The sequence below is a fragment of the Tamandua tetradactyla genome, chromosome 6 (assembly GCF_023851605.1).
Source record: "Tamandua tetradactyla isolate mTamTet1 chromosome 6, mTamTet1.pri, whole genome shotgun sequence".
Lineage (NCBI taxonomy): Eukaryota > Metazoa > Chordata > Mammalia > Pilosa > Myrmecophagidae > Tamandua > Tamandua tetradactyla.
The window spans coordinates 25,404,781-25,430,639 of NC_135332.1; the positions used below are offsets into that span (position 1 = coordinate 25,404,781).

At 56.6% G+C, this 25,859-nt stretch overlaps 1 protein-coding gene and 1 long non-coding RNA gene across 10 annotated transcripts; one reads left to right on the forward strand and one right to left on the reverse strand.

Annotated features, from left to right (window-relative positions):
- Positions 1-535: 535 nt before the first annotated feature.
- On the reverse strand, positions 536-4,686 carry LOC143687428 (uncharacterized). The gene is made up of 4 exons (XR_013177524.1): positions 4,627-4,686; positions 2,143-2,272; positions 1,106-1,532; positions 536-969 (listed from the first exon to the last, which is right to left on the reverse strand). It is a non-coding gene; the product is annotated as an uncharacterized LOC143687428 (long non-coding RNA).
- Positions 1,347-25,000, forward strand: JUP (junction plakoglobin). 9 transcript variants are annotated; one of them, XM_077164411.1, is made up of 13 exons: positions 1,347-1,526; positions 12,099-12,315; positions 14,115-14,374; positions 14,546-14,784; positions 15,544-15,745; positions 16,544-16,792; positions 17,861-18,199; positions 19,858-20,013; positions 20,281-20,400; positions 21,768-21,918; positions 22,019-22,140; positions 23,472-23,511; positions 23,761-25,000. In XM_077164411.1, the coding sequence occupies exons 2-13, from the start codon at positions 12,108-12,110 to the stop codon at positions 23,898-23,900; spliced, it is 2,226 nt and encodes a 741-aa protein (XP_077020526.1). In that variant the 5' UTR covers positions 1,347-1,526; positions 12,099-12,107; the 3' UTR covers positions 23,901-25,000. The 9 variants fall into 9 exon arrangements, with proteins under 9 accessions (XP_077020526.1, XP_077020528.1, XP_077020524.1 ...); XM_077164413.1 differs by having other exon boundaries at positions 12,102-12,315; XM_077164409.1 differs by having other exon boundaries at positions 1,347-1,506.
- Positions 25,001-25,859: the final 859 nt, after the last annotated feature.

Here is a 25,859-nt window from a genome sequence, read left to right on the forward strand (position 1 = left end):
CCAGAGCCTACATGCAGTGAGGGCTCAATACCTATGTGATGAATGAATGAATTTCTCAGTCGAATCCTCGACACACTGTACAGCCACCAGCAAACATTCATTTCATTTCAGTAAGGATTCATCCACCACAAAAAGGAAATATTCTTGTCTTTTTTTAACATGTCATTAGGGAAGTTCTTTCTGATATCTAACCTGGGTTCTTCCACTACTGAAGGGCCTGCTGCCCCCCTTTTATTTTATGACAGTACTTGATTCCCTGTAGATCTGCTGCATGACTTCTTCCAAGCTCACCAAAATCTGTTTACATCAGAACTTTGTCTATTTTTGTTCCAAATTATTGCTCCTCCGTCTCTCAAGTGCTTCTTTTTTGCCTCTTCCCCAACCCTTACCTACTACGTTGACATTTTATGCTTATACTGTCATTCCACCAAGAGAATCTGTGGCTTGGTGCTCCTTGGAATTAGAAGAAAGGGCTTCTGGCTTAGGATGTGCCACTTTCTAGTTCTGTGACCTCTCTGAACCTCAGTATCCTCATCTGTGAAATAAAACATAGTTCTGCTGCCCTAACAATTTTTTAGAATTGTATTGAGAATTAAAAAAACATATAGTTAAAGTCTAACATTTAGTTCTCCAAGTGCTATCACAAATCTTACTTCTTTTAACTTCCACATACTCCAGTGAGATGGATATAATTAATGTACCCATCTTAGACATCATATAGCTAATAAGTGGCAGAATCCAAATCCAGGCCTTCTAATTCTAAATCCCATGAGCATGGCATCTTTTGTTGGGGAAAAATCCCAACCCATCAAAAAACTCTCAGAAATGCGATACAAATATTTTATTACTACTTTGGAACAAGGGTGAATAAGCCCAAAGAAGCATCATGCTTGACGCTGAGTTGGCTGGTAGCTGAGTTGGCTGGCCGCTGAAGGCGTCTGTCCTTTCCCAGGGCGCTCCCTGACTCACCTGTTGGACAGGTAGGGGGGAGAGTAAATGAGTCTTACCTGCTCAGAGCTAGGGTGGGGCAAGATACACCCCATTTCTCCCATTGGTCTTTCCTGAGTCTTACTGACAACCCCTTGCCCAATCAGGAGGAAGTAACCTTTTATTAGCCAGTAGGTGCGGAGTTAGGATGGGACCTGAAGTTAAGAGTCAGTCCCCAGAGCCGACTGGCAGTCCCTGGGGCCAATGGCGAGCGGATAAACAGAGGCGGCCGTGGTAGAAAACTGGGCGCGAGGCTCCGCCCCTCGCTGGGACTGTCAGGCGCGGCAGCCAGTTAACTCGCTTCAGCGGGTGGGCGTTTCCCTGGGGGGCGGAGCTTCAAGGGGGCGAAAGGCGTGTCTTGGCTGTCAGGTCCCTTCGCCTTTTGTTCGGTTACTGAGTTGCTGCCTTGGCCAGAGTCCGGAGCAGCCGCCGCCCGAGCGCGCCGAGTTCAGTTAGCTTCCCGCGCCGGCCCCGATCCCGGCCCGTCCCCGACCCTGCCCGGCCAGGTTTCATACGCAGGTGCGGACGATCGGGGGCAGGTATCACTGGGGAGAGAGAAACGGCGGCTAGGGACAGGGAGGCCGCTCCCAGCCTACTCAGGGCAGGTGAGGGAGGGCGGTAGGGGGGCGCCACCCTGCACCAGCGGCAGGGGGCGCGCTGGGACCTGGGCGCGGCGACTAAAGGGGCGCGAGGTTTGGTCCGAACGCGACTGGGACTCTAGGAGAGGGAGATGTGAGAAGGGCTGGGAGGGATCAGGGCAGGTGCCTCCCGGGTCGCGCTCTCGTCGGGGGCCGCAGAGCTTTCCCGACGCCGGGTCCCTGCCTCTCTCTCCGCGCCTTCCGAGCAGGCTTTGGCCAGCTGTGCCTGGGTCCCAGGTCGCACTCACTCTACAGTGGGAAATTTACTGTTTGGGAAACTTGCTGTCGCTGGTCTCTTTGGGGCCACCCTCACCCCACCCCACGCGTCATCCTCGCTTTCCCTCCCTCCTTCCTCCCCCAGGCCTGGGTGGGGCCCTATTGTCTGCGCCCGGCTTGCCCAACTCTGGGGGCCGAACACACATTTTCTCAGCGACGCGGTCCCCACCTGCCGAGCAGGTGAGCGCAAGGAGGCCAGAGGCCCTGCCCTCCCACTCCCGGAGCCCGGTCGGTACTGTACCTGGGGCACCTCCCTCCGTTCCGTGGGCGCTGGGCTACGGCTTCCCAGGGGAGACGAGATGGGGTGACCGTGGGGCTGTGCAGGGTCGGGTCTGCGCCAGCTGATGTTTGCACCCGCGGCTCGGCTCTGTCTGGGTGGAGGGGGTCTGTGTTTGGGAATCTGAGCAGAGAGGTCACCTGGCCCAGTTTCCAGTAGCTGTGACTTCCAGAATGTTAATATGGAAACAGGACTACCCTTCTTCTCTAACATCTTATTATTGGAAAAATCACTCAAAGCAAACTTTCTAGGAAGAAGTATTCATTGCTGCTTTCTCTGGGGGTTTTCCTGTCTCCTTGCCCAGAACTACCCCAGGCTTCTGGGGTCCTTCTTGCAGAGGGCAGAGCCCCTCCCCCAGCTGGCCCCAGGCTGGACCAGGGCCAGCCCTGTGCTTAGACCCTGTCCTCCCCAGCCCAGCCTCCATCCTGTTTGCTGGGCCCCAGGGGCCTGAGGTGGGGCCTGGGGTGGGGGCTGTGGGCCAAAAGGGGAAGCAGCTTCTTCCTTCTCTTCCTGCCTCCTGGGACCACCACACCCCCTCGGAGGAGGCTTTCCTTCCCGAGCTCTGGGCACCCCCATCCCAGGAATGGGGGGTGGGGCAGGTCTGGGCCAGACTGGGAACGGGGATGGGCTGTTCTTGTCTTTTTCTTTCTCCACCCATCCCTCATGCTCTTTAGTTGCCTGGTAATTGAGGCAGAAGAGCATGGAGCAATGGGTCTTGATTTCTACTTGATTTCTGAAGTATAAAGGTACATTCCTTCTGGAAGCTTTTGCAGCCCTTTTACCACCCACCCCACCTTCCTGCGAGATTTTGATGGCGAAAGTGGGACAGGAGGAATGCTTTTGGAGGGAAGTTTGTTCGACACTAGGCTCTCTGGAGCAGAGTCCCCTCCGAACCTCTTCCCCCTATTTCCTGAGGAACGTCTCCCAACTCCTGCACCCAAGCTGGATATTTCAACCAGGCTTTCCACGCTGCCTTCTAAAAACCCGAGGTGTGGCTTTTTTACAAGTCCAGCAGTCCAGTCCTTGGGGGTGGGGTGGGGATATGTAAGACCCATCTTTCCCTCAGTCCTAGGATCGAAGTGGGGATTAGAGGGGAGAATCCCAGCTGCTTACCCAGGCCCGCTTGGGAAGATGCCACCGCCTTGTTCCAGGCTGTGGATGGAGAGTTGGAGGAGGGGGTCTCAAACCAGTAACTCAGCCCCACCTCTTCCCCCAGGGCTCATTCCTGTGCAGTAGTCCGGGCTGGGGAAGGGACTGGTAGGGAACTACACCTCTTGGGAGCCACAGGGGCCTGGAGTTTGGGCAAAAATATCCTGTTTTCGCTTCTCCTCGCAGTGCATTGGTGGAGGAGGGGAAGGCATTGTAATTACATTGGCCGGATGATTCGTTTAGGTAATCTGGTTTGGGGCCTTGATGAAAAGATAATACTCAGGACTATTGCTAGGAGGTGCTTGTGAAAGCTGGCTATTTGCTGGAGGGGAGGAGGAGGATATTAGAGGAGGGAGAAGGAAAGAAAAGGTAGGATTGGATTAGTCATTTCTTGCTGGATCAAGCCCCAGCTTGGGTGATAGGAACCCTTTCCACTTGCCCCCGCCCCCCACCCCACCCCCAGCTCCACCTTCTAGCACCCTGCTTGGGCCGCCAGGACTGAGATTTTGAGAATGCTGTGAGTAGGAATCTAGGAGGTCAGGCTGGGGCTGGGCTCTCGCTGCAGGCCCCTGGAGGGAGCACAGACGAGGGGAGGGGCTCTGCCGGCCCGGGAGCTCTTGGAAAAGGAGACAGCCACGCACTGGCCTGCTGAGGGGTGGTTACTGGAAAAGGCATTTCAGTGGGGTAAAATTCTCAGCACAGGGATTTGGACTTTGCCTGAGCTAGGCTTGAATCTCGGCTCTGTCACTCATTACTTATGTGACCGTAGTCAAGTCGTTTCCCTTCTCTGAGTGTCAGTGACCTCTTTGACAAAATGAGGAACAATAGTACCTATCTGCCCAGGGAGTACTTGATAAACAGTAACTTTTAAAATTTAAAAATAAGGGAGGATTTTACAGCTACCAAGCACTTTCATTAACAGCCCTCACTTCATCCTTTCAACAATCCTTAGAGGCAGGAGATATCATTATCCCTATTCTACAGATGAAGAAACAGAAACTCAGGGAAGTTAAGTAACTTGCCTAAGGTTGCACAGCAAGCCCCTGAGCAGGGCTGGGACTGGCATTTGGGTTTTTGGGCTACCTACAAGCCCAGAGCTCATCCTCCCCTAACTCCCTGCTGCAGCTCAGAATTTTCCTGTTGCCACCCCCACCCCCATGTGATTTTTCACATGGGCTGGTACTGGGAATTGAACCTGGGTCTCCGGCATGGCAGGTGAGAATACAGCCACTTTGAGCCACTGTTGCACTGCCCCTTATCCCCCTTTTAAAGCAGTTTTATCGAGATAAATTGACATACCATACAATCCATGTAAAGTGTACAATCACTGTCTTCTAGGATGTTCACGGAACTGTGCATACATCACCACAATCAATTCTAGAACATTTTCACCCTGACGAGGGTTCACTGTATTACACAGTCCCTTGCTGCCCCTTTTTGAGGGTCTCTGTCTGGGAGATAGGGGAGAAGGACCCAAAAGGTATATGTGTGTAGTGGAGGTGGAAGAAGGCATGTTGGGTGGAAGTGACTCATCCCTAAGCCTCAAGCCCTCCGAGACCTCCCCTGTAGCTTGGTTTTTAGTTCCCAGTGGATGGGGGCTACCTCCCCAGGGCTGGGGGCCGGGAGGGTGGGGGGTCTTGGCAGGAGTCAAAGCTGCTGCCGCCTCCTGCTTCCAGCTGGGAAGAATCTGGGTTGTTCTGGGCTTGTCCCTATATAGGGAGTGGGAGTTGTCTGCTTTTCTGGGGACAGGGCCTGCGCCAAAAATATAGGGTGGCCTGCTCCCTAGGGCATGGAGAGAAACAAGGGTCAGATTTAGCCCTGGGCTAATGTCCTGCTGGATGGTACCCCTTGGGGCTGACAGGCTGCTCTTTGGTGCAGAGCTGGCTGTCCTCTGCTTTGGAGGCTGGGAAACCGGGGAGGTGAGGAGGGGGCCCAGGAGTAGTTTTTCAGCTGCTAGGAGGGCCTTTCTGGTGATTGAGGTGGGGACCAGCCTTGGTTCTTGAGGAAGGAGCTGGCATCAGACCATCCTCTTAGACCTGCCTGTGCCTGGCACCTCTGCCAAATTGGCACCTGACACCAGAATGGCCCTTGGAATTGGGGTCTGGAAAACCTTATATGTGGAAGGGCAGCCTGGCGCTTGAACCTGTCGTCCCTGGGATTCTGGATTCCTTGAGGTCAGGAGGTGACCCCAGGCCTGGGGAATCTTGACCTTGGGGGAGAGAAGATGGAGGGCCAGTGACAGAGAGGGAAAGAAAAGGAACTGAGCCGTGGCTGATTGCTGTAGAGGAGGTGATGGGCTTGCAGTTTTCCACCCCCGTTGAGGACATAGGTGAGATTAGGACCGATTCTCTTATAGGAGGAGTGGAGGTTAGATAGGAGGAAGAACTTCCTGTCTGTCAGAGATGGGATCTTGAGTTGAAGAAGGCTAATAGGGAGAGAAGAGGCTCAGGGTTGGCTCTCTTTGGAGAGGATGAAAGAAGGCCCCATCCGGGTGAGCTGGAGGGAGGCCTGTCCTGCCCAGGAAGGAGGGCAATCGGGAACCACTACTCCGTGGGGCGAGTCTGGTCCCAGGATAAAGCTCTTAGCCTTGCGTCTTTTGGGAGGGGAGAGCCATGGCAAGAGAGGGGCAGGCATCTGTGACCAGGCTGGCCCAGTGAGCCCTGCAAAGAGAAAGGGCTCTGTAGCTAGAGCAGGTCACCGGGTTTGTGTCCCTGCAAGTGACACTGTGAGGCCTCTTCCTGGGTCATGGGAGAATCTGGTGGCAATCTGGGCAGCAGGGACTGCCCCATTTTCCAGCAATCCCCTTGGCCAGGCCTGAAAAGAAAACTCTCTGACTACCTACCTTTCCTCAACCTTGGGGGCCCATGGAGCGGGAAGCTTGGTTTTCTGTGACCTGCAGACTCCAGCTATGTGGTTTACACATCCTGCTGCCTCTCTGTCCCCATTTCTCTCCCCATAATGCAGACAGAGGATTCTTGAGTCTCTGGTTACCCAGGATGAAGTGGCAGAAGCTGGGGAGAGGGGAAATTTCGGGGGGTGGGGGAGACTGGGTCATCAATAAGATGCTTATTTAGGTATGAGAAGGAGGTTGGGCTACATAAATCCTTCTTCTCCTGGTTAAAAAAACAATATCTGATTATTGTTTTTTAAAAAAAAGAAATTGGAGAAATTTAAGAAGAAAAAAAAATCGCCTGTAATCCTGCTTCTCAGAGACAACCACCACTAACATTTCTTTCCCATCTCTTCTTAACATCCTTTTGGTTTTCAGCCTTGATAAGCCATGCTCTGTATACAATAACAAATTTTTACCTAGCCTTTCCCCAAATGCTTGTTCTCTCCAGCATATGCTGTGCAGGGAACTGGTAAGAGTGACCCATCAGGTCTTCCCTGCTCTTCCAGGAGTGGCCGGGAAATGACCCCTGCTGCCCACGGGACCGGTGGCGGTCTGGGGGGGAGTGGACACAGGGTCCGTATGTGTTAGATTACATCTCCACTACAAGGGAGCCCTTTGCTGATGTCCCATGAGGCTGTGTATTCCTCGAGTCCCGGTTTGGGATCACCTGCTGCTTTGGGATTTTGCCCACAGAGGGTCACCAGCAGGGAATGGCACTCCAGCTGGAGCCCTCTCCAGGGGAGACCAGAGGTCCCGGGGTTGAGCCACTTGACCGGGGCCTTTTCCTCTCCCACAAATCCCCTTCGTTTTCCTACCCTGGTTTGTTTGCTTTGGGAAGGAGCCCAGAAGGAGGAAAACAAACAGCAGCTGGGTCGGCCTGAGCCTGAGCTGTGTCCACCCCAGTGTGCCCTCAGGGACAGCTTGGGCTGTCTTCCAGCGTGGAAGTGAGGGTTTTCCTCCGGAAGCTCAAGATGGGCTTTTTGGTCTTCTCCCTTCCCCGGCCTGGGCGGCCCAGGTGGCAGGGCTTGGCCGTGCACACCTCCTGCTTCAGCCTCTGGCCTTCTGGAATGGCCAGTGTGATGGGGGGAAAATGCCGTCTCTCCCAGGGAACCTCTGGTCTGCAGGAAGTTCCCTCTGGGCTCTGCCAGTCTGAGGGAAGAGGCCTATTTGGGAAGCCCCAGCCCAAGTGGGGAGGGAGACAGGGCTCTGGAGGGAAGCAGCCATATCTGTCTCTCTGTACTCTTCTAGAGTCTGTTTCTGTCGGTGTCCTGGAACTACTGGCCAATCTCAGCTGGAGCCAGAGACAGAATTGGGAGTGGGGAGGGGAGCCGGGGCTGATGACCCTGCTGAGCCTGGCCTCCCCCAGGCAGTGCTATGTGGGGAATGTCCGTGGCTGACTGGCCAGGCTGCCTGTGGCTGCAGGAGGCAGCACATGTGCCCGGGGAGGGGGTGCGTCCCAGTGCCCCCACCTGGCCCTTCTCTTCCTGGGACCCGGACATAGCTCGCCCTCCAAGCCATGCTCCCTTACACACACCCAGTCTCTCCCCCACCCCTTGCTGGGCTCTGGTCTAGGGGCCGGGAGGCAGCTCCTCTCCTAGCCCTGATCTGAGGGGTCAGGGAAGGGAGGCCTAGGCAGCCTGGCCATCAGCCACCTCCCAGGCACATCTCCTCGGCCATCTCTCTGCTTCTCTACCAGAAGAACTGCACGGAGGGCTTTGCTTGTCACCACCGAGTTTGACCCACACAGTGGTCTGAAGAAAGGAGCCTTTTGGTGGGCTTCATTTTACAGATGAGGAGAACAAGGCAGGGAAATTCAGTTACCTGCCTGAAGGCACAGAGCCAGCAGAGCTGGGGTGGAGCAACTTTTCCTAACTCAAAATCCCACGCTCCCGGCCTGTGAAGGTGGCTCAGTGGCAGAGTTCTCGCCTACCATTATGTAGCCCCGGGTTCGATTCCCGGTGCCTGCCAATGCAGAAAAAAAAAAAAATCCCATTCCCTTTCCCAGCGGCCCCTGCGTGCAGCTCCCTTCCTCTGTACTCAGGCCCTCGGGATCCTCAGCCCCACCCTTCTCTTCTAGGTCCCAAATGCAACATTCCTGAGGCCAGTTGGCTCCAGTCCCTGCTTCCGGGGGTCTTTTTGACACTCCCTAGGGTCCTGCAGCCCAGCCCAGCTCTGTCCAGTCCCCAACTGTCACCAGCCAGGGCTGGCTGGGGCCGGAACCCAGTGTCCTCTGGCGGGGGTTGTTTTTGGTACCAGAGTTGGGCCACACTCTCCTGAGACAGTCTTGGATTAGGGGTGCTTGGGTTGGCTGTGCGGAGAAGGAGGCAGGAATGGAGGGCAGGGGTGCTCCCGGGACAGCCTCATTGCTTGCCCACAGACCTTTACCCGGCGTGGTCCAGATCTGGCGGCGGGAAGTCTCTTTTTACATCCTCTCTAGGGCTGGTCTTCTTTCTTCCTGTCCCTTCTCTCTTCCTGTCCCTGTCCCCAACCCTCCCATGATCTCTGAGCTGACTTCTTCCTCCCGTGGTGCCAACAATAGAGTATGCTGCTAAACAAAGGCCCCCCATTCAACCCAGAAAACCGCCCTGTCTCAGCCTCTGCCCATCTCTGGGCAGGGCCTGTGTCCGTCTAGCCTGCTTCCACCCTGGCTTTGTCCAGGGGCCTTACGGAAGGTCTGACTCCAGGTCCAGGGTGGAGAAAGACGAGACAAGCAGGGTGTGGCCCTGTCTGCCCTGTGAACTGCAAAACCAGCACTTTTGTTTCTCGAGGGAGAATTTCCCCTGTTCTCCTGGGGAGTAGGTGGGGAAAAAGGTGGGGCTTTCAAACAGGGACTGCTTGACAGGCCTGCCTGAGGTCTGACTTCTAGCCTTCCTGCTGCAGAAGCAGCTCTCCCCACGGCCCTTTCCTCAACAGGGCTTCCGGTGCGTGTGCTCTCTGCGCTGCTGTCTTACTCTGACCTGGTGCATCCTCCGCCTTCTGTCTGTCTGGGGAGGCCTGGCCCCTCGCCCCTGCAATATTAGCTGTCAACGCTCATTTGAGACCACCTGGGCCACCCTTTCTGTAGACGAAGCCCAGAGAGGGGAAATAATCACCCAGGGACACCCGCCAGGATTAGAACCTGTGCAGCCTGGTGTTCTCTTCAACTTGGTGGTCCCTTGGCCTTGCCAGGCCCCCTTCCCCTTGATGAAAGGGTCTCGGCCCTACTCAGTCCCTTTTGCCATGCTCCCAGCCCCCTCGTCCGCCCCTTCTGCACCTGGAGGCTCTGGCCTTTTCCTGGCCCCAGGATATGCTTCTTGTCCTGGGTCCAGTGCTCGGAGCCTAGAGGTGCAGACTTGCCCAGTGGGCGCACGTTTGAGCAGGATTTGAGTAGCATGCTGCCATTTTCTCAATGCGGAGCCTCTGTTTCCTCATCCAGGAGCTGAGAATAGTGAAATGCCTGCCAGGGTTGCTCTGAGGGAAGCAGGGGAGCTATTTCATCATAAGGACCACTGGACTCCCCACCCACCACCCGTCTCCTCTGACCTTTGGGTGGCCCCGCCTTTCCCCGGAGGCTGTTCCGCAGCTTCTCCAGGCTTCAGGCCCCGGGTGGCCCTGGTGGTGGGACTGCTGAGGAAACTCCTGCCCTGTGGCCTGCCGTGACCTCGGCCATCTCCTGGGACTGGCGGAACGGATGCTCCTGGGTTCTGTCCCCTCTGGCTTGGCTGCGATGCCCTGGGGCCGGGCAACTGTCTCTGTTATGGAGGACATTTTTCTGCTTAGGATGGGGTGTTTTGACTAGCCAGCTTGTTTTCTGAGCAGGGTGCCTGGGCTGGGTGCCCCGATGCTAGCTCAGCCCCCCCACCTTCACAAAGTGGCACTTAGCGAGTGAACGCGCCCCCCTGTGCCGTTATGGTTTCACCTTCCTTTTCAAGTGCTCCGGTGGTCAGGCCCTCCTGCCTCAGTTTCTCTCCTCCCTGGGGTGGCTCTTGCGAAGGATCTGCCCCTCCTCAGCTCTCCTCTGTTCTCTCTTGGGACCCAGCCTTGGGGCAGAGGAAAGTTCCAGGGAAGGGAGAGCAAGTTCTGGGCGCTGTTTTCCCGTATTTGACTGCCCCAAGCCCCAGGGAGCCTGCTTTGGCCATTCCACCTCTGCTCAGGAAGGGGTTGTGGTGGTGGGAGTGGCGGGGGTGCGGGTGGGGGTGGGTCCTCCTGAAATAGCCACAGTTGGCAACTGCCTGGGAGGCAGCTGGGCACATCTGGCAGCCCAGAGCCTGCTGCCTGGTGTTCTGGTTCGTCAGCCCAAAACTCTGAGTCACCCAGGGTGGCGGGAGGGTAGGAAGGAGGCAGCTGGGAGCCAGGGTGGGTCCCACCGCTGCCTGGGGCAGGTGTGCTAGGGGCAGGGGAGGGGCTGAGCGTCGCCATAAAAGGCAGGGAGAGCCAAAGGAGCATTCGTCATCCTCCCTGAGGGTGGCACCGGGGCCCTTGTTGGGAGGTCACATCCTCAGTGCTTTTTGTTGCTGGGGTGGGGCTGGGGTATACCAGCCACCCCACCCTGGCCCTCACCTCGTCCCCTGTCAAGTGGGACAACCAGTTTGAGGTGTGGGGTGCTGCCCGGCCTTGTGAGTGGAGCACCCGGGAGTCCACACTGGCCTGTGTCACTTGCGCCTGGCCCCGCCTTTGCCCCTTCTCAGCTCCTCCGTATCTGCATCTGTAAATGGGGGTTCTTTGAAAACTGCCTGCCAGGATGGTGGCATTGGTGAAAAGTCAGGCACACAGCAGGCCCTCACTGCATCTCGGCCTCCCTGGCCTCCCCTCCCACCACTGGAGGTCAGTTCCCGAGACAGCGGATCCAAACAGTCCAAATGGAAAGTCACCTCCTACCAAGACAGCACCCAGTCAGTCTTCTGGCTGTGAGCACCCCAAGTCTCTGCAGAGAGACGGAGGGGTTCCCAAATGGCAGTGACCATCCCAGAGGCCCGCCCCACCCCACCCCACATCCCTAGGCAGGGTTTGAGGGGGCCAGGAGGAGAGAAAGCAGGCCGCCACCTCTAGCACCTCCTATGGCCCAGGCACTGTGCTGGGCCCCCTGCAAATACAGTCCCGCAACACCTGTGGGGTGTGGGGGCAGGGGTGGCTGGTACCCCATTTACAGATGAGGACACTGAGGCTCTGAGCAGGAAGGTGAGTTGCCCTGGAAGGAAGTAGTTGAGATTTGAGGGTCCCAGAAGGCTGGAGAGAAGGGCTCCTTCCCCACCTCGGGGAAAGTGAGAGTGCAGCATGGTCTCAGAGGCAGCCCCGGGCCCTGGGGCACTGCTGGCTGCTCTCAGGAGACACCTGGGCTCCCTGGAGAAACTTGTTTGGAAACTCGTCTGATGGCTTGCCTGCCCCGCCCAGTTTCCTGTCCAGTGGCTGGGTGCCCCGGTCTCCTGTCTCGCCTCCGCAGTCTTTCCCAGGAAGCCCCAGTGGGGCGGGGTGCATCCGGAAGCCACTGGGGGCCCTGAGTGACTTCTGCCCCTGGGCACGTAGCCTATGGGCAGAGAGCTGTGCTAGTCCTGGCTGTGTCCAGGCACCTGGCCCTTTGCTGCCCCACCCCCCATGGGGTTCACACTGCCTTCCGCTGGAGGCTGGTGATGCAAGCCCAGGACCCACACACAACTGGCACCCCTGGGGCTCCAACGTGGGCAGCCCTTCCCTGGACCTGGTACCCTTCTGCACCCCCACCCTCACCCCCGGCAGCCCACTGGGGCACTTGGGCTTCTTTGATTTTTCCCTCCTGGCAGGGGTGGGGTTGAGGGGTTTGGGTGGGGCCTGGGGATGGGAAGGTGGGTCTGGGAGCTGGGCCAGGTGTTGGGATGCCCAACCCAGGGCCAGCTGACTTCCTGCCACTCCCTTGTGTGCCCAGCAGGCCACGATGGAGGTGATGAACCTGATTGAACAGCCCATCAAGGTGACCGAGTGGCAGCAGACGTACACCTATGACTCGGGCATCCACTCGGGGGCCAACACCTGTGTGCCCTCGGTCAGCAGCAAGGGCGTCATGGAGGAGGAGGACGCGTGCGGGCGCCAGTACACGCTCAAGAAGACAACCACCTATACCCAGGGCGTGCCCCAGAGCCAAGGTCAGGATCTGGGGGCCCTGCAGAGAGGACAGGGAGGAGGAGGCAGACTTTAGGGGGGGCCCCTGGTCTAATGGGGGGGGTCAGAGTTTCTACTGTTAGGGACCCACCCAGTCCGAGGCAGGAGGCACAGCTGCTCCAGGATGCCCCTGTCTGAGACTCTTCTTTCGTGGACCCTGAATCAGAAGGAGCCCCTGGCTCTCTGCAGGGGGGTTATCTGGGTCCTAGCACTGTCATCCACAGACGCCTGCAGGGCCTCCCACATCCCAGCCAGGGTGAGCTGTGGGAGCTGGAAACAGTGCCAGGTGCACTGTGGCAGCCAGATCTCCAGAAAGCTCAGCCTCTGCACCCCTTGCGTCTTTCAGGCCAGCACCTGAGAGGAAAAGCCATGCAGATGGCTCTTCCTGCCTGCCTGATCAGAGGGTGGAATCTCTTCTTCTCTCTCCAGGGGGCATTGGCATCTCTTGGGCAAAGTTTTAGTGTGTAAGCTGCTGGAATGCGATATATCAGAAATGGAGCCACTTTTAAAAGGGGGAATTTATTAAGTTGCAAGTTTATAGTTCTAAGGCTGTGAAAAGGTCCAAGTTAAGGCAAGGCTATAAAAATGTCTAAATTAAGGCTTCCATGGAAAGATACCTTGGTTCAAGAAAGCCAATGATATTTGGGGGTTTTCTCTCATGGAAAGACACGTGGCCATGTCTGCCAGCTTTCTGACCAGGAATCTTCAACGGCTTCCCCGGGGGTGTTTTCTTTCTTCATCTCCAACGGTCTCTGGCTGTGTGGGCTTTGTTGGCTCTGGTGGCTTTGTTAGTTCTAAAGCTTTTTCCAAAATAGTTCACTCCTAAAAAGGCTCCAGTATGCAACCCCACCTTGATAGGGTGGGTCACATCTCCGTGGAAACCAGCTAATCAAAGGTTACCGTCCACAATTGGGTGGGTCACATCGCCACGAAAACAATAAAAAAGATCCTACCCAGCAATATTGAATGAGAATTAAAGGACATGGCTTTTCTGGGGTGCACAACAAATACAAACCGGCACGGGCACCTAGGGGGCAGCCTGGGCACCTCTTTGGGCACCCAGGGGATGGAACCTGGAGTCTTAAGCTGAGAACCCATCTCCTGCTTTCTGTTCTGACGTAGCCTCTGAGCTGCTGTATGTTGCTGGGTGCTCTCTGGGCCTCTGCTTGTCTGCTTGGGAGGGTGACAATGGGAGGGTTGCTGCCTTTGGGTGTCAGGAGGATATAATTTAAATCATGAGATTTCAGGGTTGAAAACACCATGGGGAAGGGAGGAGCACAGACAGAAGTTTGGGCTCTAGAAGCAGACTGCCTAAGTTCAGACCCCAGCTTGGGCTTTCATTGTCTCCCTGTGCCTCAATTTTCTCATCTTTCAAATGGAGATGATAGTGCTTACCCTGTAGGATTCTTGGAGGGATTAAATGAGAAAAAAAAAAAAAGAAAGAAAGGAAAACAATTACTGCCAGGCACATTATAAATGCTCAAATAACATTTGGCATTCCTGTTAATAGGGGTGATTGGTACTGTTTCATAGTGAAATGCTCCAGGCAAGCGAATGCTTTCTTTTCAGAGCAATTTAATCCACATAAGAAATTCCCTGTGGCGGCAGAGCAGGGGATGCCCCTGTTTTGCAGGGGAAGTGACTGAGGCGGTGGTGACCTCTCCAAGTGGTGACCGGTTAGAGGCAGAGCTGGGACCGGTGCTCTGGGGCTTTGGGTGGCATTGGGGGGCAGCCCAGAGGACCCTACCTCCTGTGGCTCAGTCCCTGCCCCGTGGGCCCCCAGGTGACCTGGATTACCAGATGTCCACGACGGCCAGAGCCAAGCGGGTGCGTGAGGCCATGTGTCTCGGCGTGACGGGTGAGGACAGCTCCCTGCTGCTGACCACCCAGGTGGAGGGGCAGGCCACCAACCTGCAGCGGCTGGCCGAGCCATCCCAGCTGCTCAAGTCGGCCATTGTACATCTCATCAACTACCAGGACGACGCCGAGCTGGCTACCCGAGCCCTGCCCGAGCTCACCAAACTGCTCAACGATGAGGACCCGGTCCGTGGGGGGCCTGGCTGGGGTGGGCCCAGAGCAGGGAGGGGTGCCCTGAGGCCCCATCAGCATGAGAGTCCCACGTGGACCTGGGGGGAGGGTCTCCTGCCCCTTCCTTCCCACAGCGGCCACCCAACCTGGCCCCCCTGCTCAAGACCGCCCCCTCCCCCGCTCCAGGTGGTGGTGACAAAGGCGGCCATGATCGTGAACCAGCTGTCTAAGAAGGAGGCATCACGGCGGGCCCTGATGGGCTCGCCGCAGCTGGTGGCAGCCATCGTGCGCACCATGCAGAACAGCAGCGACCTGGACACGGCCCGCTGCACCACCAGCATCCTACACAACCTCTCCCACCACCGCGAGGGGCTGCTGGCCATCTTCAAGTCGGGCGGCATCCCCGCCCTGGTCCGCATGCTCAGGTACCCACCCCCTACTCACAGTGGGAGACCCCTCCCTGGGCCCCCCACCCCACCCTGGGCGTGCACACTGCATTCATTGAACGACTGTGCCAGGTGCAGTGCCCCTCCCCCTCCTGGCACTCAGATGTCCCCAGCCTAGCGGGGGAGAGAGGCATATAAATGGCAGGGTGGTCATCACCGGGCAGAGCACGGCCGAGATAGGTCAGGGGCCGGAGGCGTTCACCCTGATGGCGGGGCATGGAGGAGGGGTGGAGCTGGGCCCCGGGAGATGAGGAGAAGAGGATTGCAGGCAGAGGGAACAATCCTGGAAGTCCCTTACGACCTTGATCTTTTCCCCGTGTGGCAATGATGCTGGTGGGCTTTACCTCACCCCCATGCCAGCCTGGGAGTTATCTGGGGGCAGGGAGGCAGGGGCTGGAGATTTTGATCTCACTTGCTCCTGAGCCCCTCGCAGGGTCCCTCTAGCATGTGGGCTCAGTAGAGACATGTGTCGAGAGGACTGTCTATGGGCCCTGCACTGGACTGGGAGCCCAGAAGCAGGAGGGAGGCGGGTGGGGAGACGAGATGCGCTGGGTGCTGCTGGCCTGCGAGTGAGGCTGGCCTCAAGGGGTGACGGGATTTGAGAAAAGAGTTATTTGTGTGGAGGTGTCAGATGCAGGGGTGGCTTCCTGGGGGAGGTGGGAACCCCTTCTGGGCCCACGTTGGCCTCAGGTCCCTGGGCTGTGCCCCACGCTAACGCCATGCCCCCCCCCCCCCCAGCTCCCCTGTGGAGTCGGTTCTGTTCTACGCCATCACCACCCTGCATAACCTGCTGCTCTACCAGGAGGGCGCCAAGATGGCGGTGCGCCTGGCCGACGGGCTGCAGAAGATGGTGCCCCTGCTCAATAAGAACAACCCCAAGTTCCTGGCCATCACCACCGACTGCCTGCAGCTCCTGGCCTACGGCAACCAGGAGAGCAAGGTGGGGTCCCCCGGCCTGCAGCCCGCCGCTGCCTCTCCTTCTCCCTTGCTGCAGCTGCAGACTGCTCTTTAGTCTCTTTAAGTTACATATATGTGTGTGTATGTAGAGAGACCCGTCTTATCGTGTGGCTCAATACTTTGAGGGTAAGGAAATGAAAATGTCACTCATCCTCCTTAAGCAACCACTATTGTCATTTCGATGTGCTTCCCCCAGGGCTGTTCTGTGGATATAATTTGATAATGTTGTAGTCACAGCAAATGTGCGACTTTGTATCTGCTTTTGACATGATACGCTTTTTAAGATGTTTGCTGTACTGTCCTCAAAGCACCCTTCATAATGGCCAAATAGTACTTCATTTAGCGCAGGCCCCGGTCTCTCTTCTGAGGCAGGACCTTTAGACAGCGCTGAAATTTCCGCCTTTCTAAGCAATGCTGCAGCGAACATCTCTGGACACTCAGCTTTTCCCAAAGAGCGGATTCTGGGTTTAGGCTAAATTTTCATCTGTTAAGGCTAAGGGGCTTTTAGCATTTCTAGCCTTTTACCCAGATGGCCTTCCAAAAAGATTGTACTCATTTATAACGCCATCAGTGGAGTGTCTGGGATATAATTCCGTCACAGCCTTGCTAGCTGTGGCTATTATACTGTTTTCAAGGTTTTGTCTCATTGAATAGGCATGAAGGCTATTCGGGCTTTAACTGGAGCTCGGGAATCACTGCTCTGCGGGCCTCGCCCCCTGCTTCCTTGTTCCAGGTCTCGCCCAGCCTTTCTCATGCGCCTTCTCTCCCTGCCCCCTGACAGCTGATTATCTTGGCCAATGGAGGGCCCCAGGCTCTTGTGCAAATCATGCGCAACTACAGCTACGAGAAGCTGCTCTGGACCACCAGCCGCGTGCTCAAGGTGCTGTCCGTGTGTCCCAGCAATAAGCCCGCCATCGTGGAGGCCGGGGGCATGCAGGCCCTGGGCAAGCACCTGACCAGCAACAGCCCCCGCCTCGTGCAGAACTGCCTCTGGACCCTGCGCAACCTCTCGGACGTGGCCACCAAGCAGGTGAGGGAGGTGCTTGCACCCGGGGCCGACCGCTTCGGCCACCTCGTCCTCCCTCCCCATGTCCTCCCTCCAGACTCCCATCTGGGTCTGACCCTTAGATGCTGTGGGTCACCTGAGACCTCTGACTCTTCCCCTCTCATGCTAGGGCCCGAACTACCCTGAAGACCCTCACCCCTTTGGCTGACGGCTCTAACCCCTATTAGGGATTAGGGAAGGGGAGAGAAAAGGGGCTGATATTTTTAAGCTGGGGGTCAGGTGGCCCCAGAGGACCGGCTTTGACCTGGACCCTGGTGCAGGGAGCAGTAGTGCCAAGGGTAGGGCTGGGGACTAAAAACACAACCAAAGGAAAATGCAGCCTCCTGGCTGCCCCCATCCCCTTCCCACCAGATCACCATGCCAAGGAGCCTCCAACCCCAATCAAGAAATTAACTGTTAACTGAGCACCTACCATGTCCCATTGTTAGATGAAGGCACTGAGGCTCAGACAGTTAAGTATTGGCCCGTGGTCACAGCTAGTAAGTGCCAGAGCTGGGATTTGACCCCAGTACTATCTGTCCCCAAAGCCTGGGGTCTTTCTGTTCTACCACAAGGCCCCCATGGCTCTCCCTGGTAGAAGGGAGACTTCTGGGTTAAGGATGTTTCCTGAAGATAGATTTGGCTTGGGGGCCACTGGGGTCAGTGGTAAAGGGCCAAGAGGGTGAGAAGCGGGAAAAGTGGGTTGGTCAGGCCTCCCTAGGCTGACACCCTCTGCCTGAGTAGGGTGTCCCAAGGGTTGAGGACCCAGAAGAGATGAAGCGTAGGGTGGCAGAAAGAGTACAGCTGAGAGCCTGGCCTGGGCTCCATCCAGCCCCTTAGCTGTGCATCTGGGGGTAGTACCCGCAACCTCTGTGAGCCTTCCCAGGATGATGATTCCCCCTCCTAGGGTGTGACATAGGCGAGGCCAGCCAGGCAGCCGCCAAGTGTGGGCTGGAGACCCACTAGGTCTTCTCACTCCTCTCTGTTGTAATTGGGAAGGTGAAGCCTTCCTGGGCGTCTCCCTCACGCTGCACTCTCTCCCCGACCCCCCAGGAGGGCCTGGAGGGCGTGCTGAAGATCTTGGTGAACCAGCTGAGTGTGGATGACGTCAATGTCCTCACCTGTGCCACGGGCACGCTCTCCAACCTGACGTGCAACAACAGCAAGAACAAGACGCTGGTGACACAGAACAGTGGCGTAGAGGCACTCATCCATGCCATCCTGCGTGCCGGCGACAAGGACGACATCACGGAGCCTGCCGTCTGTGCCCTGCGCCACCTCACCAGCCGCCACCCTGAGGCTGAGATGGCCCAGAACTCCGTGCGCCTCAACTACGGCATCCCGGCCATTGTCAAGCTGCTCAACCAGCCCAACCAGTGGCCGCTGGTCAAGGTGCCACCTGCTGCAGTGGGCGGGAACCAGGTTGGGGGTTGGACCCCTCTGCAGTCAGGGTCAGGTTCTGTATAGCTGCTGTAACAAAGAGGACCAAACACACAGTGACCCATATAAGACGGACATTTATTTCTCTCTCATGTAACAGTTTAGTCCTTGATGGCTCTCCTCCAGAGACCTGGATTCTTTCTGTCTTATAGCTCTGCCACCCTCTAGAGCAGAACTTCTCCAGCTTTATGTGGACCTGAGATTCTGCATCTCTAACAAGCTCCCAGGTGCTGCTGTTGGTCCATGGAGCACATTTCTTATGCCAAAGGGTCTAGATGAAAGGATGGACCTCACATGGATGGTTGGACTTTCTCACCACCCCACAGCAGTGTGTTAAACCTGGAGAAGTAGGGAGAGGCAGGGGACTTGCTGCAAACAGAGAGTGAGACCCATCGCTTCGGCTCACATCTCAGAATTTGGTCACTGGCCACGTCTAGATGCAATGGAGGCTAGGAAATGTTGTCACCAGCCAGCAGGCCACATGTCCTGCTGAAACTCGGAGAGGCACTAAAAAGACAAAGGGAAGAGTGGATTCTGGGGGACACTTAGTCTTTGCTGTACGGGCCCAAGGGTGCAAAGAGTAGAGCGTTCTTCCTGGGAGGCTGCCTGGAGAGAGGAGTGATGTCACCACCACCCTGTGTGGGGCAGGGGAAGCGAGGGGGAGCCAGTTGGTGGTTAGGCCCTAGGGACAGAGTTATAGTGTGCGCATGTGTGTGTAGAAACAATAAAACAGCCAAAAGACAGGGTGACATCTGGTGCCAGAGAGTGAGGAAGCTACCATCGATGAAGGATCTTGTCAAAAGTTGCACAGGAGCTGGCCCCCACCAACCAAACTTGAGACCATTTGAACAGTACAGATAAGAATGACTTCAATGAGTATACCCATTAAATTAAAAAAAAAAAATTCATAGTAAGAAAAAAATAGTGGTGTGTGGCCCCCTCCTTGGCTTTTGGATCCTGCTGCCGGCGCAAGGTAGGGGAGAGCGTGGCATGGGGAGAGGGGCTGCTGCCTACAAGTCAGGGAAGAGTTTACACCCTGACCTAGCAGCCAGGTGGCCAGGTGACGTGTGCCAGTCACCCGCCCCCATGCTTGTGCCCTGGTCTCTCCCACGCCCTCCTGCCCTCCTGCCCTCCTGGCTTTTTGTTTTGATGATCTTGTTTTGAGGAGATAAATTGTGCTGCAGAACCCCGAGGGACTCTGGGAGGCCCGAGAGGCTCCTGGGAGTCGGGAGACCCTGGGGAGGAGAATTGTAATAAGAGCTTCACTTCCTGACAGCCAGGCTTTGGGAACTATCCAAAAAGCAGGACTCTGAATGATGTTGTGGGTGCTTTAAGGGTGAGGATCAGGCCTGGGAGCTGGTGGAATGTTCTGGAATGGGATATCACTTTAGCAGGGGCGACTGGAGTTAGACAAGAGGACCCGCAGATCCTACGAATAAGGGACCTGGGCTGGGGGTGGGCTCATGCTCTGGAGCTCTTCCCGCATGTCTGTGTTAGGCCTGGGGCACGGGGCATGGACGAGGCGAAGGAGGGAGGAGACTGATTCTGGGAAACGCGGGTCCTCCAGCTACCTGAGAAATGCCTCTGATCACTGCCTCTCCTCTCGCCAGGCAACCATTGGCCTGATCAGGAACCTGGCCCTGTGCCCTGCCAACCACGCCCCACTGCAGGAGGCTGCGGTCATTCCCCGCCTCGTCCAGCTGCTGGTCAAGGCCCACCAGGATGCCCAGCGCCATGTGGCTGCGGGCACTCAGCAGCCCTACACGGTGAGCCGGCTGGTGGTGCCCGTCCCAGCCCTGGGCAGTCAGGGCATCCTCTCGGCGAATGTGTCGTGTACTTGTGGATGTGCTCTGTGTGTGTGTGTGTGTGTGTGTGTGTGTGCGCGCGCGCGTGTGCAAGTGCATATATGCGTGGGCTGGTATGGGGAGGGGGGGAGGGGAGCTGCGGTTGATGCCGACCCCAAGGACCAGCGAGGTTTGTCAGGGTGTCATGGTGAGGGCTCGTGGCCCTGGCTGACGCCTGCTCTGACGCAGGATGGTGTGAAGATGGAGGAGATTGTGGAAGGCTGCACTGGAGCCCTGCACATCCTCGCCCGGGACCCCATGACCCGCATGGAGATCTTCCGACTCAACACCATCCCCCTGTTTGTGCAGGTGAGTCTGGGGGAGGCAGGTAGGACAGGTGCCCCCAGCCCCTACTTCTCCCTACTGCCGCTGACTGGGAAGATTAGGAGCCAAGCCAACAGGGTTTGGGGGGCCTGGCCCAGGCATCGAGAGGGACAAAAAGGAGTTTGGGAGAAACTGGTCATATAGGAGTGACCACTTTGTGAACCTCTGGATTGGAATGACTTTCCAAGCTTAAAAGCAAGGGAAGAAATCACAAAGGAAAAAAAAGAAGTCTTGAGATTCAACCACATATACATCGCACCTTCTGCATGTCAGAAACAACCTCAAAAGCATTAAAAGGTAAATAGCGAACTGGGGGAATATTTGCAAGTATCTCAACAGACAGGGATTTACTATCCTTCATATAAAAGAACTCATTTATACAAGATCCTGGTGGATAAATGGGCAAAGGAGATAGGTTATTCCCAGGTGGCTTATAAACAAACAGTGTTCAGCCCCAGGAGTAAAAAAATGAAACTTACTCCAGTGAGAACCCATTTTCCACTATCAAATTGGCCAAGGGAAAAAAAACAACAACACAACAGGAGTGCCCTGTGCTGATAAAGCTGTGATGAAATCAGCTGGGTCATACACTACTGGTGGGAGGGTAAGTTGGTCTAACCTCTCTGGAAGGCAGTTTTGAAATACATATGAAGAGTCTTGAAAATGTTCATACCCTTTGACCAAGTAATTCAAGTCTGGGGTTCTCCTTGTGAAATGATTTTAAATAATTTAAAGTATGGGCAAAAATTTATGTATAGGGCTGATTGCAATGTTGTTACTTATAATACTGGAAAACAAACTGATGCCCAGTTATAAGAGAATGGCCAAAAAAGAGACTCATCCATGATATCACGTGGCCATAGATACAAAAATGTATAAGAGGAATTTTAAAAAATTCCCTCTATTGCTTTTTAGAGTAAATGATAGCAACCTTCAGTGGTGTCAAATGAGTTTATTTAGCTGGCTCTCGTTTTGTTTTTTAGCATTCAGATTTTTGGGAAAAAAATTTTAATACAATATGAAAGCGCCTTATGCTAGGTGAGACCTCATGTTAGTGAGACAAGCAGGGATCAAAATTTCATATACAATATTTGGATTATGATTAAAAAATGCAATGGAAATATGCCGGTGTAGCCGGCGTGTTAACTGAGGTTGTGCGTGGGTGGTGGACTTATGACTGATTTTTTTTTTTTTCTGTTTCTTTATATTTTCCCTGGACTTTCCACATCTGGTATGAGCGTGTATCAAATCCAGAAAAGGGGGGAGGAGAGGGCAGGGCAGGGCGTGGGGTGTGTGCGTTGCTTCCTGGTTCGCCCCTCACCCGCCTCCACCCGGGCCCGCCCTCCCCCCAGCTCCTGTACTCCTCGGTGGAGAACATCCAGCGCGTGGCCGCCGGGGTGCTGTGCGAGCTGGCCCAGGACAAGGAGGCAGCTGATGCCATTGATGCTGAGGGAGCTTCGGCCCCTCTCATGGAGCTGCTCCACTCCCGCAATGAGGGCACTGGTGAGAGGCTGTGCTGCCAGGCCGGGGGGTGGGTGGTGAGCGGGGTGGGGCAGGTCGGGGGCAGGTGCCTAACTTGGCCCTTCCCTTTCTCTCTGCCCAGCCACCTACGCTGCTGCTGTCCTGTTCCGCATCTCGGAGGACAAGAACCCGGATTACCGCAAGCGCGTGTCTGTGGAGCTCACCAACTCCCTCTTCAAGCATGACCCGGCCGCCTGGGAGGCTGTGAGTATCCACCTGGGCTGCCACGTGGGGTCGTGCTAGTTGCGCACTGCCCAAGCGCAGCACGTTTAGGAATGCTCCTACCATACCATCAGTGTCATCGATTATTTTATAATTGGATCATGGAAGGCAGTTTTCTAGCTGATGAAAGTCATAGGTTGAGCCATATGTCTGGTTTTGACCCACAAAATGGCAGTTTTATTGTGCCCAAACCAATACAGAGTGTCTAAGGAAGAGGTACCGTTTCCTAATTTGCACAAGGGTACTGTGTAGGCTAGTGCTGGCCCTGCTCCTGGGTGGCACTCCCTGAACCCATTTTCTCTCTCTTTTAGATAATTGTGATAAAATATATATAACACAAAATCATTTTAACCATTTTAAATAAACAATTCTTTGACATTAAGTACTTTCACCACTATTTCCGGACTACTTTCATCATCCCAAACCACAACTCACACTCACTTAACAGTAACTCCCATTCCCCCCTCCCCCCACACCCCAGGTAACTACTATTCTGCTGTCTCTATGAATTCGCTCAGGCTTAAGTATTTCATATAAGAGTAATCTTGCAATATTTGTCCTTTTGTGTCTGGCTTATTTCACTCAACATGGTATCTTCAGGCTCCATCCATGTTGCAGCAAGTGCCAGCACTTCACCTCTTTTTATGGCTGAATAATAGCCCACTGAATGGATCTACCACATTCTGTTGGTAGCACTGGGTTGCTTCCACCTTTGGCCATTGTGAATAATGCCGTGATGCACACTGGTGGACAGCTATCCATCAGCATCCCTGCTTTCAGTTCTTTGAGTGTATCCCTAGGAGTGGAATTGCTGGGTCATATGGCAATTCTATATTTAACTTTGTGAGGAATGGCCAAACTGTTTTCCACAGCCGCTGCACCACTTTACATTCCCACCCAAAACTGCAAAAATTCACTGATATTTGCCGCAATCTACCAGCCTCTTCCTCCACCTCTTCCCTGGATGCTGCACAGTGTGCCACTAGACTCGAGTTTCCAAATAGCTGATGCAGACAGTTCCCGCCGCCTTGGTGAAGGGCTGCTTCCTGGGGCTGCCCAGTCCGCCATCTTCCCGCAGCCCTTCCCTCCTGCACCCGTTCTTGGGCCCTGTCCTCTTCAGCCCACTCCCCAGGCTGCTCCGTGCATGGTAGGACCCTCCGGCCCTGGAGAGGGGCGCGAAGACGCGAGTGGCCCCACTCTGGCATCCTCTGGTCCTCCAAGGGGTCTACACCCCCCCCCCCGGCCCCCGGCCCCCGCCCCCGGGCGGCCTGAGCCTGTTGCGCCCCCCCCTCACGCCTGCCTCTTTCCTTCAGGCCCAGAGCATGGTCCCCACCAACGAGCCCTACGGCGACGGTGAGTGCGTAGCCCCGGACAGCCCGGCCGGGTGGGGGTCGGGGGTGGCGAGGGAAGGAGAGCCTTGGGGTCTGCAGGGCTCGAGGGCAGCGGCGGGGGCTGTAGTGCCCACGGGGACCGCAGTCTGGGTCCCTGGATGTGGGGGTTGGGGGAGAGGGTCAGGCCCATGGAGGTGGCCGAGGGCCGCGCGGAGCCCCTCCTGGGGGGCGCCCTACGGACCCCTGGACCAAGCCCCTGCCCCCCCCCCAGACATGGACGCCACCTACCGCCCCATGTACTCGAGCGACGTGCCCCTGGACGCCCTGGACATGGACGGGGACTACCCCATCGACACCTATAGCGACGGGCTCAGGCCCCCCTACGCCGCCGCGGACCACATGCTGGCCTAGCTGCCTCCGGCCCCAGCGCGGCGCCCTCCTCCCCGCAGCTGAGGCACGCGCGCTCCCCGCCCCCTGGAACGCCCGCGGTCCCTGCTTATGGAAGCTCCCCCACTTCTCCGCTGAAATCGGGACACCTTTCTGGGGGAGGCGCGGGGGCCCCGCCACTGCGCGTCCCCACAGCCTGCCTTGTCTGTGCGTCTTTGCTTCCGGGTGAGGCTCCTGCTTCTTCTGGCCCCTCCTTTCTAAGGAAGGAGACCCGGCCTCACTGTGGGGGGCGGGGGTGGGGGTGAGGGGTGACGCAGGAGGGGCCTGGGCCTCTGGGAGACGCAGTGCCGAGCCCCCCACGCCGCCCTCTGTGTCCGCCCCACTCCCCCCAGGTGCGGGTGCTCATCCGAGAGCCTCTCCGGGCCGCTGATGGAGGGAGACAGAAAAGTGCCTGAGCCAGGGAGGGTGCTGGGGCCATGACTTCCTGCCGAGTCCCGTACCTCCCAGCTCTCCTCCATAGGGTGTTTCTTGGGATGGTGATCTGCTCCTGCTTCTCCGTTTGGGGCCGCGCCCCGCTGGCCCCTGAAGCTTTAAGACGCAAGCTGTCCACTCTCGTTTCCTGCCCAGCAAATCCCGGCCCTGCCCCTGTCCAGCTGCCTGGGCCCTGAAGGTCTTGGGTTCCTCACCAAACTCTGCCTGACCAACTGCTGGGAGCCCCCCTGGGTCTCCAGGCCCCGGATTCAAGGCCCCAACCCCCCAAATCCAAAGCTTCTTTTGAAAGATTCAGGGACCATCCAGGGGAGATGGGGCGGCGACATGGAGAGCAGTCTCTCTCCAGGATGCTAAATTGGCTTTGCCCCTCCCGGAGCAGCTCCAGGGACAGCTCCCTCACCCCCAGATGCCCTAGCTGACCCTAGAAGTGCCCTTGGCTGACCCCTCTGGTGTGCGGTGAGGGGCTTTCTCTTCCCCTTCCTGTTTCAAACTCCCCCCCCCCCCCACCATCTTGACACCAGAGTCGGGGGACGGGTAGGTCCAGACGGCATTTTATTATTATCACTTTATGTTTTGGTTATTGGTTGTTTTGTATAGACCAAAGCAAAGCAAATAAAAATCGCACACAGGTCCACTGGAGGCTGTTTAGGGGACAGGCATGGGGGAGGCGAGGGGGCTGGCTTGGTGCCCGATGCCCGCCTCGGCTGGGTCCTGCAGGGACATGGCTGCCTTGGGCCTGGCAAAGACAGAGGCGGGTTGGGGGGAAGGGCTGGTGAGGACAGGAGCTGGTTTAGTTAAATGCATGTTCGCAGGGTCTGACCTGGAACCTTAGCAGGCTGGGAGAGGTGAGGGGATGACAGAGAGGGAACCCCCTCAGAGACACCAGGCCCCTTCTTCCAGGCCCATCCGTTCCCCGCCTCCACGTGCCCCTCCTTGTGCCCACTCACCAGCTCCTTCCCGTGCTCCAGGCCCCTCACAGGCTGCAGCCACTCCCGGACCCCACGCCCCACCGGCCCCACCTGGGCCCTGCCCACTCCCCTCCCCGCCTCCACCCTTGCCCCCTACTCAGCACTTAAGCAACACCAAATGGCAGCCAGCAGCCTCCACGCTGTCCCTTGCCTTCTGTTTGCTCATGCTGTCCCCTGCGTGGAAGGCCTTCACCTGCCCGGCTCCCTGACCCCACTTCCAGCCAGGCTGAGCTGGGCGCCCCTCAGCTCCATAGTGCCCTGCGCGGTCACCCCCCCCCCCCCCCACACACACACGGGGGAAGGGTCAGCTGATGTGTCTGCTCCCCACCCACAGCCCCCTTACTTCTGGGGAGGGTTCGCTACAGTGTCTCTGGCCACGGAACCTGTGGGTCTGCTCCGCTCAGGGCTGTGGCCTGCTTTTCTGCCTCGCTGGGGCTCAGGGCGGTGGGGGGAGGATGGGCCTCACGCGGGTGGGGCCGGGGGCCGGGCCAGGGAGCCCAGTAAGGTCCAGACAAGGGATAAT